Here is a 16,584-nt window from a genome sequence, read left to right on the forward strand (position 1 = left end):
AAAGATGTGTGCCAGGATTTTTGAAAGATTTGTGTCAGCAAATGTCTTAAAGTCATACTGCTTGAGATACATTGGAACAACTTTTCAGGTTACCTCTTGACACTGGCACTAGGTGTAGTAAACCTTGGATTCAGGATGATTGCAATGGATTCAAATATGGTCTTCTGAGCAACAAATAAATGGTATAAATCTCCCTCACCATGTGTTTTTTTTACCTTAAACGTAGGCCAGATTATAACAAAAAATGATCTTAAACAGAATCCTTTGAAACCACATGACCATGCATATTGCTAAAATCATGGAACAAAGTATATTGATGTATATGTATGTGTTAAAGGACTTAAACAAAATGCCATTGTATCAAGAGCAGCAAAGCATTATGAGACCTTTATCTGCCATGTACTCCCCTGCTGCTTCAGTCAGTGTAAATATCTAGAGCCTAGAAGATTTCAATTCAGAATTTATTCTGGTCATCAAAAACACTATTTGGAATAAAATAACAAAAAAAAAGACAGAGTACAGCAATATCAGCAAACAACATCAACATACATAAGTCAATTTGGTATCTATAAGTAAACAAGTGGGTGTACTAATGCTTTTACATGAGGTTGAATTATTTGTACACATAAATATTATTTTATAAATATGCTTAAGCAGTGGAGAATAATGGAGAACTTTACAGCATTTACTATACATTGGACAGGGGCATTCATTTTGTTTTACTCTGTCTGCTGTGCATTTCCTGTTGTGTGAAGCTACATTAGTGTAACAGAGCCAGTGTGTAAACAAATACATTTAGATTACAATGTGGGTATTTGGCATTGATATCAGCCAAATGTTGAAACCCGCTGAAATGTCTCACAGTACTGTTAACTCAGCACCATTTAATAAAAGAGCTACAAGCCCTTGTAAAAAAACGTTATTCTAACCTAAACACTTTTACTTATGGTAACTACTTTCATTATGACACTGATAATCAAAATTTCAGCTATAATCACAACATGTTTATGAACAAAAATTGTAAAAAAAATATGCATGCTAAACGTCACAGATAGCAAAGGCATAGTTCTTAGGCACAGATAGAAATGTGGATCTCTGACCATCCTCTAGCTTGCATTAAAGTACAGAGAGTTATTTACAATGTGCCCACCTTTTCAATAAATAATCCACACACAGTATCAAGCTATGTTTCAGTTTTGTGGATAACAATCAATTGTTGGCAAAGTATTTCAACAAGCTAAACAGTCAAAAACAAAGGCATCTAATGATGTATATCAGTGAGCTTAAGTGTGGTAGTGAATACAATCTTTTGAATTTCAGAAGGTTTAGCAGCGCAACCAGTGGTTTAAGGTTTCTAGTTAAAGACTAACAATTCAAGCTCACAGTTCGGGGAAGTTGAGTGACCAGTTAACCCAGAGAGTGCTGCTTCTTCAGGCTGTCTGAGCGCCTCACTCTCTCTCCTGGGGTCTTTCTGTACCAGCTCCTGAGAGGAAACAGCCACCGTCATCTTATGCTGACTTCAAAGTTAGTAGGTCATTTATGAACACTCTTTCCTTTAGCGAGAGGTGATTCAAATAATAATAGAATAACAGTTAATAAAAAGAAAGACACTTTGCAATTATGGCAAAATATGTTAAAACTCACCCCTGGCGATTCAGTTGGCCTGCAACAGGAGAATTTTGGCCTTGGCTTGGCTTCAGGACTCTGGCAGAAAATGATTTAATTAGAGTACTGTTTTTCTGGGGAAACTAAACACAGAAAATAAAAGTAAAACACAGAACCAGAGAATATATACACGCACCTGTTAGTAGTGGGGCTCTTTGGCTTCTGCTGCATCTTCCTAGCCTGGGCTGGGGATTCACTAACCCTGCAGGAGTAGCACATAATTTGCAATAGAAACACTGGATCTTATTATGGGATCACCGCAATGTAAGACTGTGTGCCTTATTCCCATCTTACCTCTTTTTCCTGTCCAGAGACCTCTGTGTGGCAGCAGACAGAACCGCTCTATCCTTGGGACACTTGGCTTTCTCCTGCAGGTTGGACACAGACAGTAAAGAACAAAAAGTAAAAAACAGAAGTACTGACAATAGCATGTTATAAGATAGCTACAAAATAATGTAACTTTGTTAATTTGGTAATCAATGGTACATAATGCTGGAAGGTGTTGCTTTGTAAATACTTAACATTATTATCTTAAAAGTACCAGCAGTTATCAGCAGATAGACCAATTATAATCAATAACTAATGAAACATTATGAACTATGTAATATGCATACAGGACAATAGAAGCCATGACTGATTTATACTTAAACATATGCAGACAAAATGCTTCAGAGTATTTCAAGTACAATACAAGCTCAAGCTTCAAGTTCCTTCTGAGAGTGGAAAGATGTCTGAACTTTACTTTTAGGTCTTCGTTTGAACGAGAATTCACAAATGTCACCTTTTTGATTATATATGGCGATATAATGTGATTTATTACAGGACGATGTTTCCAGGTTACCATGTCTCGCAGCTTCCTCTCTGCTCGGAGCTCTCTGTCCTGCTGCAGCAACGCTAACCGATCTCCGAGAGGTATTTCGAAGAAGATGTCATGGATGTCATAAAGGGCTGCACGTAGCTGAAGGACAAAAGATGCATGAATAAACACAAAGAATGATCGCCATCTGCTGTTTATAGACTGTTAGTAGACCTTCCTACCTGGGCTCTAACTCTCTCCTGCAGCGAGCGATCTTGTGCTGAGCAGGGGCCTTTCTTCTGATGAGCTTCAGTCTGGAATGAACGGATGAACTCTTGCGTATCCTAAGTAAACATATAAACAGGAAACATGTATAAACATACAGCTTTTCTACTAACATATGAGGATTCTTTTTTTTTTTTTACACATTCCTGCATAATATAACCATTTTTAATACTGTACAGCTCTTTGACTTTTCATTTGGATTCAATGTCATTTGTGATATTCTTATTGTTTTTCCTTTTTAACAGTTTTATAATATTTCTAAATTCCATGTATGTAAGAACCTACTTGGTATTAACCAAATTCGGAGTCTGATTATTTAATTGATGTTTTAGATTGATTGTGCACATTTTTAGCTTGTGTTTTTGTGTGTATCATCACCATGATGGTCTGGCACAAGTGTTTGATCTTCTCAGTTTTGAGCAATCTGCGAGTGAGGAAGCCGCGAATGATTGCGCCAATTCGACAGAACACTCTCTGCTGCTCTGCTGAAAGAACCTGGAGAACAAGACAAGGAGGCAAGAAGATAGAAAAGTGAGGAAAGGGTAAAAATAACTAAGTGCAAGCCACACACTCTCTTATTTACTTGGGCTTACCCACCAGACTTAGCCTTGCTCGAGGTTTGCTACCTGCCCATGTAGACCCCCACAGATAGACAGGAGACTGGAGAGAGGGAGAGGATAAACTGGAACCTACGGGGCTGGAAAAACCTGATAAAGAAATATATTTATAGAAAGAAACATATACTTTACACACAATTTATCTTGTTTAAATGGGAAATTAAGAGTTGTCCTGTTCAGTAAAACACTGTAATACTCAATTGAGCCTAAATTTAGCTCAAAAAGGGGGAAGATGAATAAGAACATCAGGCACACTTTCTCCAAATGTAATGAACTACAAAAATCCTCCTCTCTAAGTATGCAATCTGTTGATCTCACTGTATTACAAACTCCAACACGGTATAAGTAAACAGTGGGGAGTGGTACCTATACTGTGTCCAGGTGATCGCTCAGATGGTGTGTGGGCAGGGCTTAGTCCGGGACAAGAGGGGCTCACAATAGGACGGCTGTCACTCACAGATCTACAGTTCCACCCACAAGCCTCCCCACTCAAAGGCCGCACACAGCCCTGCTCCATTAGTCTTTTCTCTGTCTCCTCAAGTTCCTAAACACATGTGGATAAAATACACAAACACACACGCTTCAGTAATGTAAACAAATAAACTCACACCTTTGTATTTCAACTAAACCATATAACAATTCAAGCCCATATGTTATCACTGATAAAATACTGCACATTTTGTGTAGTGTATCTACTTCAGTTTAGACTTGATGTTGTGTGATTCCATGTGCTGACCAGACAGAGGCGCTGTTGCTCTTTCTCCTGCTCAGCCAGAAGGAGAGACATCTGCAAGGCATGCTCCTCCTCCAGACGCCTCTGCATGTCCTCCAGAGCCTGTGCTCGCCTCTGGGTCTCCTCTGTTGATGTGCACAAATAAATATACGTAAAAAATGTCATCTTTTACATTTCAAACCATTATCATTTACCTTGATTTGCACTGGTAAAAACAGTGTAAATATCTGGAACTGATCTAGGGAGACTCACCTGTCTTGCTGGTCTGTGCCTCTACTGCATTTCTGAGGACAGTTGGTGTGATTCTCCCATTGTTTGTGTCCTGAGGGTCAGCAGCCTCCATCCTGTGTGTGCCATGAGCCAAGTCAGAAGTGATGCAGGGCCTTGGCAAACACAGTGAGGGATTATCTACCTCAAACGACCGGTTTAAAGGGGCTGTAGGGGTGCGCCCACTCGCAGCCATCCATGTGACTCCAGCCATGAAGCGAGGAACCCTCTCCTGGCTGTGGCCTATGTGCTCCACAACAGAGTGTGTGCTATGCAGCTGGCTGTCAAAGGTGTGGCAGCGCCGGCGAAATCCTGCTGCAAGATGGTCATGGTGCCCATTCGGGCTTAACCCTAAGGCACTAATGGGACTACAGATATCTGGGCTGGTACCACAGTGGCTGGGTCGACTATTGCCACTGCTTACACCAGCACTGCTGTCACTCCCCACTGAGCCCCAGTGATCGGGGGACTTTATAGCCTCTGAGAGAGCTTCTCCCCAATCTGCCATGCCAGCACCTTCCCCTGACCTCCGTGAGCTGCAGGGAATAAGGTCTGCCGGGCTGATGGGAAACGAAATGTGTATGTTCCCTGTAGAAACTGGACGTGGCCGGCGTCTCTGTGCGTGGAGGCTAATGCTGGACTCTGGACTGGGGAGCCGAGCATACCGGTCATTTAGACAACCAGTCTGTTGGGGACTGGCGTCGTACAGATATTGATGCTGGATTTGGGTCCGAGGCGGGCCAGTAGGGCTGTGGTGCAGACTGAATCCAAACTCAACGCCTGTGTTCCCCATGGGACTGCGGCTCTTATTCTCCTTGTCAGAGACAGTCTCCAGCAGAGGGGTCCCAGTGACTGTGGCGACAACTTCTGAACCCTGCTGACACTGCTCTCTCTTCACATACTCTCTTGATCTCTTAAGAAGGCTGTCCAAACTAATGTCCTCCTCCTCTTCTTCATCTTCATCCTCACTGTTCTCTTCCCTCTCCACCGTCACGTTCTCCTCTGACTTGTAGCCATTGACGACGGGGGTCTCAGAGCTTGGTTGATCCCTTGTTTGAAGCCCAAACCCAGGGTCTCTGGGAAGTCCAGGAGAGTCAGTGATCAGGGTGTAGCCACTCTCCTTCACAGATTTAGAAACTGGCGGCTTTTCATCATCTATATTTGATTCTCCATGTGCCTGTGCAGAGATAAACATTAATGATGACAAATCATCAAATAGTTGCGGAAATTAAAAGCGACAAAAAATAATGACTGATGGAGTTATTTGCCCAAAACTTAACATTGGTGTAAAGCAGCTGATTCATCAATACATATAAACAATTCAAAGTAAAACAAGATATCTGATTCATTGTTGGTTTTACACTAAATGTCAGGTGGCTAAACTGAAATAGTCACTTGTCATGCATGTTAGCAAAATACAATTGAATTTACCTCATTACTAAACTAAACTAAGTTAATATTGGTTTCAAGGAATGACCCAACATTTCAAAACAGGAGCTGATAGAAACAGTAGAAAATATTGCTTTGGATGTTGAGTTCACAAAAACGGGCCATAATAATAAGGTAAAAATAGCATAGCCTACCAGAGATAGTGCTAAGTCAGACAACCTGTATTCAAGTCTGCCCAAGTCACAAGAGATTCTGGGACAGACTGTAGTTAAAAAATAGTGCTAATTGAGGGATTGACACATAGACCTATTTCACACATACTTTAGATTTGTAGATATGAGTGTTTATAAATTAAACACACGGCCAAAATCTATGCTATATGAATGTTATAACAATGTGGATGTGTGCTAATGTGGTAGATATGTGGATTTTGCCATTTCATTTCACCTATCCAGTACACCCTGAAAGTTTGTATTTATTTCACAAAACATGTGACCATTCCATGTTACTGACCCGAGGTTGTTCCAGTATGTCCTGAACTCGGGCCATGGGGTTCTTCCTCAGCTTGTTCTGCCTGTCAACCTCCAGCTGGACTGCTCTCTGTCTGTGGTCACACATCTCACTGCACTGCTCTGCACTCAACTAGAAAAACAAAATACACACACAACAACATTTTAAGAAGCCCAAGCATTAACACAGTTTAGTAAGGAACTGATCATTAAAAAAGGCTCCTAGTACACAATGAATTCCATGATGTTTGTTTGTGACCTACTTTCTGTTATTCTTGATAACACAATCAATCCTCTTCTATAAATGTTTGTTTCTCCTTTGCTTTAGTGAAAGCAAAATCTTCAACAAAACATCCCTTTACTGGCCTCTCTATCAGGTGGCTATTCCTGACAAATAGTGTTGTCAGCAGTAACAAGCAAATGTATTCTCCTGACCAACATCAAACCACCTTGGTGTTCCTCGTCATTCGCTATCTCCTCTCTTTTGCCCCTGCTAAGTGCTGATATAATCGGAACTAGTAAGCCCACATACTTCACATATACTGTACTATGTAAGTCTCAAAAATACATGTGTTTGGACCTTAATCAGATTTAATCTAATTTAAACCATGTGATTAAAGTTCTCTGGGCACATTTGTTTTTTTTATGCCATAAATGTGCATTGCAAATGCACCAAAAACCTCAATTAGCTATGGTTTCTGTTAACTTTTCATACTGAAACTAAATAAACTGTGATTTAGCTACATATTGTTTTGGCTCAGGATACATTCTCATGACTGTTCATCACTTCCCTACCAGAGGCGAAAGCACAGCTCTTCCATGGAAGCGGATGAGAGAGAAAGCCTTCGGGGACCAGAGTGGCTCACATGTCGTCTTCTTGAATTTCCCCTCTTCCTGCAGTATGGCCAAACTCCGCAGACAGAATTCTTCATAGATTTCCATCTCTGGACACCCACACATACACACTCTGAATGTGAAACACACACCATGTAGCCTCGTCACCCAGCTGTAAAATGAGATGGAGAGTGAGTTAGATGGACATCCACAACTCAGTGGACATGGGAGCCAAAGACTGCACTGGGTGTGGGTCACTAGATTAAATCATATGTGGAGAGCAGTACAAACAGGCTTAAACAAAAGAGTGTCTGTCTGCCCTCAATGGTTTTATCACACTCATCACATTCCTGCCATTCCTTTCTATCAGACCTTGCTGGTGAGTGACTTCCATTTCCGTGTCTCAGGCAAATGCATGTGGAATCGTGTCTAATCAATACAGCTTCTATTTCTGAAATGCCTGTCAGCAAAGGGATAGCGAGGACCATTTCACAGACAAATCACAGCTGTTGTATAGATGAAACTACATTTCAATGGAAACTGCTTTGCAATTAGTGTCGTTTACTCCAGATGTATGTCTATCAAACTGACCATCCCTCCATTAGACTTTCATCCAATCCTTACGATTCTGGCAGTGGTCTATATTGCGGTTAGTGATTTATTAACACATAGTGACAGCGCAGTAGAGATCGTGGGAATAGGTTTCTTTGTGTACACAGCTCTTACAGAGGAAGCTTGATACCGGCAGTTTCGAAGGTTAAATAAGATACTCGCTTAATCGGTACCTTGGATAGCCTACCTTGTAGTCCAGATGTGCCCAGACAGAATGACGTTAACGTTACACCCGTGCCTTTGCTCGTTACGGGCGGCTGTCTTGCCTCAAAATGGACAAACAGGGATATCTCCTCTCTTTGTTAGTAGTGGACACGCTCTTTTGTAGCAGGGGAATCAACAAAGAGTGGCTACATCATGAACATGTTTCTCCTTGAATCTCGGGTTGCCCATCATCATCATGTTCAACTCTTCCGGGCTCCAACAGCGCCTCCTAGCAACAGAGCGTCGGCCACGTTCCAATACTAACTGCTATTATTAACCATTGCATGGCAGAGGTGGAAGAATTACTCAGGTCTTGTTCTTGAGTAAAAGTAGAAATACCACAGTCCAGGAATACTCTGGTACAAGTAAAAGTCCTGCATTCAAAATTGTACTCAAGTAAACGTAAACAAATATTAGCATCAAAATATATTTAAAGTATCAAAAATACTCATTATGCAGATTGGCCCATTTCAGAGTAATATATCACATGTTTTGATTACAATTATTGATGAATTCATGTGTTTATCAAAGCTGGTAAAGGTGCAGCCAGTTTTAGTTACTTTGTGTACTGCAGGATAGCTTGTGGGTTTACTCCAGGTGTAACTAAAGTCTTATTTAAGTGTTGATTATTTCACATAATTAATCCAAATCTGTAAAGTGTATTGAACAACATTAACACTTGGGATTCCAAATAGATTACATATCTATTTTAACATCAATAAAGATTCCTAATGTACACTCAGTATCTGTGCCCGACTTAATAAAAAAGTAAAAAATGGTCATTCTGAAGCCATTTTTATTCTTTATCTTGCTGAAATGTCACGCAATGCCAGGTAAAAAATACAGCCCAGGACAATATTTTTAAATGATCTCTTTATTAAACTGACACTGAAAAACAAGTACAATGGCAACAAGCCATCACACATTCAGAATAAGCAAAAATGTATTTGCTGTTTTCACAACTCATCGCTTGAGTGCATGGGTGAACCTGAATGTACAGGTTGAGCAATGCGCACATGTTGCGTGTTGTCCAAGAGTAGAGCTTCGATGTCACTTTCGAAAGAGGTGGTTTTGGAACTCTGTCACAAAAGTTAAACAATGTTAGTTCTAATAAGAGCAATTCAGTCTAATTTAATGGGGATTATTGTTTCACAACCAAACCTACAGCCTACCTCAAAAGACTGCCGCTTTACCCCTATGCATGCCTTGGACTGCTCATAACACAGGACTATATCCAGACGTGCTGTTGGTTCTTTATTCATCAAAGCTACATGGAACTGGTCGTAATGAGATTCTGGAAAGAGATTTAAAAAAAATGATTAAGTACAGGTTAAGGAATATGCAAATACATTGTTTTCTTTCCTGGTCTTATACCTAACAAGTGCTTGCAGGAGGAAATCATGTTTTCCTGAGAGACGAGGTCATGTTTCAAGGTCTGTAGTTTCTCACATACACCTCCATTGAGGAGGTTCTCAACTACTGTCTGTCTGTTCTCAGCGGGGGCTCCTTTTATGGCATTATCAATCTCTGTAAGACAATATGCATACACTTTTATTATCTCTTAAAGACAGCAGTCAAAACATAGGTGACAATTCAGGGTTTCTCCATTTTAAACGACAATGTTTCTCTCCAAGGCAAACTGAATAGCTATCCGCTTACCTTGTGCTGTTGTGAGGCAACTCTCACAATAGGCGTCTGTTGGAAAGAAAACAGTCAACATAAACTAAGACTAAACTACACATATAATGACTGAGGAAAACAACAGATAAAGTGTGATGTACTCACAGCGGTCCAAGTCTTTAGGCTTCACAGGAAGAAGGTTGCAAATAAACATTAGAAAAATGAAGATCCTCATTGTTAGCCAGTGAACAAACACGCACAACAGCTAGGAAAGAAATGTCAACTGCATTGAGGCTAAATCATCTTTCCTTTCACATAATGGAGTCATGTGATCTCAAGGACAATAGGCTCACATCTCCTTCATTCCACAGATGACAGGTGTCCAGTTTTTCAGGTTTTCTGTAATTGCTAACAGATTGAGTTGTTCTACAGTCTTTGAACAGGGGGCTTTAAGTACTGTGAACTCATAATATACATTTTACTACTGTGGCCCTAGGATTAACATTACAAGAGCAATCAAAGTTAAATTTTGTCTAGATTTGTAGAATGAGTGTAAAGAATGAGCATAAGGAACAAATATGTTTTTAATTAGCTGAAACAATAAAGAGATTAAAGTGCAAAATGTGAAAGTAGGGATTTAGTTGAGTAATTTACAAATAAAGTACATGATTGTTTTTGCACCAATATATTCTTCACTGCTATACAGAGATAAGAAACAACAGTGATTATATTGAGTTTTTACTTGGTTAATCATGCTCCTCTTTTTATTTTGTGTGGCCATACACACCACAACTCTGAATCAATATTTGCCTATTTATATAGTAAATTCGTTTTTTTTTTCTTCTTAAAAACAATTACTTTGCTTGGTTTCAGAGGAGAGATGTAAGGAAAACATTTCATATATTGTTTTCTTGTAATCATTTGTATTTAGTTTTTATTATGTATATTTTTATTGATATTGTTGTTTTGGTGAGTGGCCACTAGGTGATGCTGTTTTATAACGAACGCCAGTTTCAGTGCGTTTTGACCGTTTGACAGATCCCAAATATGGTCACGTTTACCAGGAGTGACGCACGTGACGCTCGTGTGGTCTCAACGGAAAATATGACTGTGCGGGAAAGGCGAACGTTAGAATAATGACTTATTTTCAGGGGAGTTCATTATAAACTTCTAGAGAAACTTCAACCTTAACTAACTTCAGGAATAATACATTCTACAGTCCGAAGCGTCAGCTTCAACCTGTGAGTACTAACTTCTGTATTGATAATAATTATGTAAATTCATTTCACATGTGCTGTCCTGAACTGTCAAGAGAGGCTAGCCACACATCCAATCTGAAATATCCTGATCGCATCCTACGTGTTGTCTCTGAATGCAGCACTTTGGGGGACATGCTCTGTATTTTCGTGGAAAGTTTGAATGTGAATAGGTTTCACAGGAAGCCCACAAGGAAGCCAAGAGACTGACTCGCCTTTGCATGTTCCTGACCAGTGCAGGAGCAGGGAAGTGAGTTAGGCTAAAATAGTAACTGAACAGTTTCTTTGGACAAACCTTCAAACTAGAATTATGGTAAGGCGTATTCAATTGTCTGGCAACAAATCTCATTTTAACTTACATCTTACTTGCCTGGTGGTGGCTATTTATTCGAACTTGACATGAGCAAAGTAAGAGCACCAATATGGAGCAAAGGGCTTCACTTATACACTTACCGCCATACTTTGCTGTTTGTTTAACAGCAACCTGTTAAAATAAATAGGTTTGGTTAGTCAGTGATAATCATTTGCAAGATGTTTTTACCCTGGTCCGAGGCTGTTCCAGACACAGAGGATTTGAATCATGACTTGAAAAAAAGAATCCAACAAATACTGTGAGTTGTGGGAAGTGACTAACTACTCAAGTATTTTGAGGTAGTCTGCTTTGATTTGCATTTCCTTTTGTATTTCATACTTTCATTGGAGTCCATTGCATTCATAGTAACAGTTGTGGTTACTATTTAATAAATAAAGTTATATAAAATACAGACAGCATTTTGTGGTTTAGGTTCCCAGCCTTTTTGTCTTGGCAACCCTTTCAAGAAAGCAGTAGCTGTGGCCTCTGTCATTTTTCAGATGACTTTGAATTGTGAGCAGTACAAACAAAGGGACACTTGGTTTCATGTAAATGACTGATGAGGCACCGAAGATAAACTATTTCATTATTTCACAGAGAAAAGTCTCCAGAATAACTATAGGTGTTGGTATCAGGACCCTTTTATTGTTCTTTCCTCTCCCATTAATCATCTGACAAGAATTATCTCATGACCTCTGTCTTTTTCACAGAAGACATTTTGTTATGTCACACTAGGAAAAGCACATTTGTTAATAACATTAAGGAGGTTTCCGAGTCCTTGTAGTGTGCATGCTGCTCAATATCATAGGACACATAAGTTGTCGATGAATCCTTATAACAATGTTCTAATAATGATATGCAAGTCAAGGGCAGTTTGCTGTTATATTGTGTATTTGTAGTAGTAGGACTTAAATGCTGTAGTATTACTTAAAGTAAGAGTATTTGACTTCTTTGTTGTTGTATTGTTAGAGTTTATGATCTGAGTACTTTTTCCACCATGGCTGGTTGATCTGAAAAGCACTTGCACGAGGCATATTAAATGAGAAGGCTTTGATAGAGGTCTTATCTAAACTGAATCAGGGTGTGAACAATCCTGTCGTTTCATCTTTGGCAGAAGGATAGCCCGCCTTCTGCAAGGTCTCAGATTGCATCCAAAGTCCATCTAAAGGTGCTGTAGAAACTGCTGTCCAGCAGATGGCGCCTTGTCCAACCTCCTCTCATCAGTTATTGTATTCAAATGTATAATTTGATTTTACTTCAAATTGTGTTATCAATTATTTCTGTATATATCTTTGTTGAAAATGTCCTGCTTCAACAGCAGAGAGGTCAGTCAAAGTCCTGCATTTGAAAGCTGAAAACTTTAAAGTACACAACTATTTCAAGCTGAATTGCACTTTATCAAAAAGTAAGGGTTATGATTTGTTTTTGTTACTTTACACATGATGTGATTATAGTTTTTACACATAAGTTATTGTTGCATGCAGCAGGATAAAAGAATATGATGTCAGGAGCCTTGCTGTTAGTTTATCATTCTCTTTTAGAAAGAAGAATTCTCCCTTTTAGAAATATTAAAGTAACTTCTTCCTCTTCTACTTATTTGTCTTAGTAGTAGTAGTAGTAGTAGTAGTAGTACTAGAATACTAATAGTACTACACTCCTTGCAGAGAAGGTATAATCACATACAACTGAACACATGTGAGGTTATGTAGTTGTCTGTGTACGTTCACAATTAGTTGAAGCTTGTTTTTGGACTCAGTTTTCCCTCTCTTTTGATGGAAAATACATTTTCAGCATGGGGTGTGTTCTGCTTTATATCGGCAGTGTTTTCTTTTATTGAGATCATTTCATAATGACTTAATCTATAGAAGGAACATTGTCATTTCTTCTTTCTTTCAGATGTAATTCATTGGTCAAGTCAATGTTGCAATAACATTAATGCCCACTATCCTCTTACTTCAGTCCAAGATTAGTTTTTGCCAGTGTGTTTCAGTGCTCATTAATACACCAGACACGGTCTTAGCTAATACTGAGGCTTTGCTCTCATTTTGTTCTGATCAGTTGTATTATTGTTTAGGAAAATAGGAGTGTAAGGGAAACTTCTGTGTAGCAATGCAGTGGGAGTCACCGACTCAGGAAGGAGACAGGGTAGAGCAGGAGCTTCGATGTCAAACACTGGAGGTTTATTTGGAGTTATGGCCGGAGAATTCACATCACAAGTCACACAGTCACGGTCTGACTGCACGGGGGGTTGCCACGTCAATTCTGGAGAACCTCTCTCTTGTTAGCCCATTTAACTGGTTTCAAAGAGAGTAATCAACATATCTTGATAAGATAGTTTAACCAGTTGGGCACACTGAGTCACTTGCGTCCGTCACTTATGGCCTCGAAGATGACATACCTTGGAGTCCACAAACAACAAAGAAGGAAGTGTCCCAGTGCACCCACAACAACAGACCATCTGTGACCTAGTATTGACCGGTCACAGAATGGGAACAATAACATTATTGGCTGAAGCAGCCTGTGTCCTTAAAGGACAGGAATAGACGTCATGGTTGGTCCTGTATGTCACATCTAGGAGTCTGAGATAATTATTTCCCTAACAAGGAGGACATTGAAACGTGTACATGGCCACATTGTATGACAGATTCAAACTCAAAGTGGGAAATGTTTACAGACTTTTCAGAGGGGTTTTTAGGGGTAGGAGATTTGACCTCATGACCTCAGGATTTAAAAATCGCTGACTCTTTTCCTGCAATTAAATGGGGCAGAAATTCGGCCACATTTAATTGTTATATTCTGCGGCAGAATATAGCAATCCCCATCTTTAACCTATCACTTGTTTACATGATGATTGAGAGCAATATCCAAAACTAGAATGGTATTCATAACAACAATAAATAAGGTATTATGAGCATTTAAAAACATTTTCAAATGTTGTGTCAAGTCAACCAAGTATAGGCTACAGATACAAGATAATAACTATGATAAAAATAACTGGATACATTATTAGTAGTACGTTCATAATGTCAGAAATGAGTTAAAGGTTGTTTTGGTGGCAGTTGGAAAGAGGGGCTTTATGTATCAGTTGAAATGTCCTCCAGGGACTCAATGTCAGAGACAATACAGTGCTATCAGTGCACGGAGCTCCAGCTGCTGTCCGGTGCATGCCGTTGAACCAGGGCTGCTGTCCTCCAATAGATTTAAAGTGTGCGCCTGTCCGACAATAGAGGGCCGGGAGTGGGAGGATCAGCTCGGCAGCGATCCTTCTGGCTTTGTTACGCCAGGGAAGCCATTTTGGAAATCTGCTTGTTGTGCACTAGCATAACACTCAAGCTACTAGCAAACTTTTGCGATTTTTTACCACAAAAAAAACGTTAAGGATCTGTGAGCCGCAGTCATTTATAGCCTTAACCTTTGAGTGAGCGTGTCGGGATGCGGGCAGAAGTTTGCGCATCCTCCGCGATAGTACTGCGTGGACCATTTCCCTTTGGATTACGCTTTTAAATAAAAAGATACATGGACTCTAACCAGGCGGGCAAGTTGACATGCTACTATAAAAACATCCTATAGGTTAACGTTTCAACTATTGATGTTGTGAATGTGTCATTTCGTGTTATGCAGATTTAATCTGTTTTCGCTGAGCTCCTTTACCCAACTAACGCAATCTCAGGCCTTATTTTCATGGCTAATGTTATAAATCTGCGACATTACCTGACATTATATGTTTTATCCTTCATTAATAATGCGTGGTTTTACGGAGAAATTGTAGAATAACCTGTATGATAAGATGTGAGTAACCCAGTGCTTTCGAGAGTGACGGTGTTGTCTAAATACACTGCTTCTAAATGTAGCACTGGGGAATGTAAGAATGTAACGGCTTATATGTCATTTTGCTGGACCCTATGTCCAGTTATTAATACACTGAATGTCTTTAAACGACACCGGTCTGGAGCACTGTGTTGACAGAAGCTGCACTAGGCACAATACTTTATTTCTTCCTCTTTGTCGCAGGTGTTTTGCGTAAAGGAGCCAGCAAAACAAACGTGTGATGATACATTCAGTGTGTGGAAAAGTGTCGCATGTTTAGACTGGAGTGTGTTTGTGGGATAAACGCATGCTGCTTGTTGAACCTGTCTCCTGAATTATGAGCTCAAGGATTACATTATCTAATAGTTCGAATAGGAATCAGTCATATGCTGAAAAACAAAACCCCCTCTTTATTAAGAACTCCAGCCTTACACCATACTCTCCTCTACTCTCAGTTCTGGAGATATAACACAGTTAGTACATGTATTATAAGACTGTGGTTTTTAGTTAGCCCACATGCAGTGCTGGCATCATGATTCATCCCCCCAGTGCAGTCGCAATAAACTAATCCTGGATGAATTAAAGTGGCTCTTCGGATATTTCTGTTACCATGTATCGTTTTTTTGGCTTGGTGACTTGGAAGTGGATTTGACCCATGATTAAGATTATGTGTTGAGATTTTGGTTTCGGATTTTCAGAAAAAGCCATCTGTTTTATTTGCTTCTCCGTTTTTGCATTACCAGAAGGTTAAGTAAGAGTTAAACTTGCACAGTTATTGTATTTATGTTATGTAATGTAGAGCAATATTAGGGTCAACTCGGCAAGTCTAAACAAAGTGTTCCCTTTCTGACAGCCTCAAGTGTGCTGCAATATTCTGACCAACTCTATACCCCTAGTTACAAGTTTATTAGGTACACCAGTCAAAACTAATGAAGTCCAACACAAGAGTTCATCATGAGTAATATCGTATTCTGTTTTAGTTTAAATTATTTTAGAGAGCTGTTTATTAAACTCATAGGTTTGTTTTTGTATTGCATTAAACTGCTGCCTATCTTGGCCAGGACCCTTTTGCAAAACAGATTTTTTTTTTATCTCATTGAGACTTTCCTAAATAAAGGTAAGGAAAATACAGAGAGGTGTTTCTCACATTTAGCCCAGTGTTCCCCAAACATTTTGGAATAAAACACGTTTATTTACGCATTAATTGAGGCCAATTTCTGTCTGAGATCAGTATCTGCATTTTCTCTCAAGATATCTTTCCACACTGAGCTTCTTCTCACTTGGGTTTTGTTTAAATACGTTAACTCAAAGACAAGTTGACCCACATTTGTGTATCAGAAGAACTTTGAAATGCCAGCCTAACAAATGTACACAAATCAGACCCTCATAACTGTAACAACATCATCTATTTAACTCATAATGTTAAGGAAAGTAGGATTAATCACAGGATTGGTTGTTTCAGACTCGATTAGTCTCTGCTGTACCTAATGAACTAGCAGCTGAGTGTATTATAGTAATGGTATTTGCACAGCTTGTTCACATAATACAAGTTTCCCTATTGGAAGCTCAACTCTCAGAGCAGTCGTTTCCCGCCCATTGCCTAAAACTCTGCCCCACCCCTTGCTGTTTCACTTGGTT

At 39.6% G+C, this 16,584-nt stretch overlaps 1 protein-coding gene across 2 annotated transcripts; it reads right to left on the reverse strand.

Moving 5' to 3' along the window:
- Positions 1–472: 472 nt before the first annotated feature.
- LOC117450724 (centriolar coiled-coil protein of 110 kDa-like) lies at positions 473–8,117 on the reverse strand. 2 transcript variants are annotated; one of them, XM_034088646.1, is made up of 14 exons: positions 7,895–8,117; positions 7,057–7,267; positions 6,266–6,394; positions 4,349–5,540; positions 4,100–4,221; positions 3,730–3,907; positions 3,344–3,453; positions 3,125–3,241; positions 2,704–2,805; positions 2,507–2,623; positions 1,960–2,033; positions 1,802–1,867; positions 1,645–1,704; positions 473–1,483 (listed from the first exon to the last, which is right to left on the reverse strand). In XM_034088646.1, exons 2-14 carry the CDS (start codon positions 7,219–7,221, stop codon positions 1,408–1,410), a joined length of 2,508 nt encoding a protein of 835 aa, XP_033944537.1. In that variant the 5' UTR covers positions 7,222–7,267; positions 7,895–8,117; the 3' UTR covers positions 473–1,407. The 2 variants fall into 2 exon arrangements, with proteins under 2 accessions (XP_033944537.1, XP_033944538.1); XM_034088647.1 differs by lacking the exon at positions 7,895–8,117 and having other exon boundaries at positions 7,057–7,325.
- Positions 8,118–16,584: the final 8,467 nt, after the last annotated feature.

Source organism: Pseudochaenichthys georgianus, chromosome 8 (assembly GCF_902827115.2).
Source record: "Pseudochaenichthys georgianus chromosome 8, fPseGeo1.2, whole genome shotgun sequence".
Lineage (NCBI taxonomy): Eukaryota > Metazoa > Chordata > Actinopteri > Perciformes > Channichthyidae > Pseudochaenichthys > Pseudochaenichthys georgianus.

What these genes read in the sequence shown, in the direction of transcription:
- LOC117450724 (XM_034088646.1), bottom strand. Translation starts at nt 7,221, where the DNA reads ATGTGTGGGTGTCCAGAGATGGAAATCTATGAAGAATTCTGTCTGCGG. An exon ending in ACATACTGGAACAACCTCGG is followed by an intron (nt 5,541 to 6,265) that starts GTCAGTAACATG and finishes ATCTCTGCACAG; the next exon opens with GCACATGGAGAATCAAATAT. An exon ending in AGAGGAAGCTGCGAGACATG is followed by an intron (nt 2,034 to 2,506) that starts GTAACCTGGAAA and finishes TCCAACCTGCAG; the next exon opens with GAGAAAGCCAAGTGTCCCAA.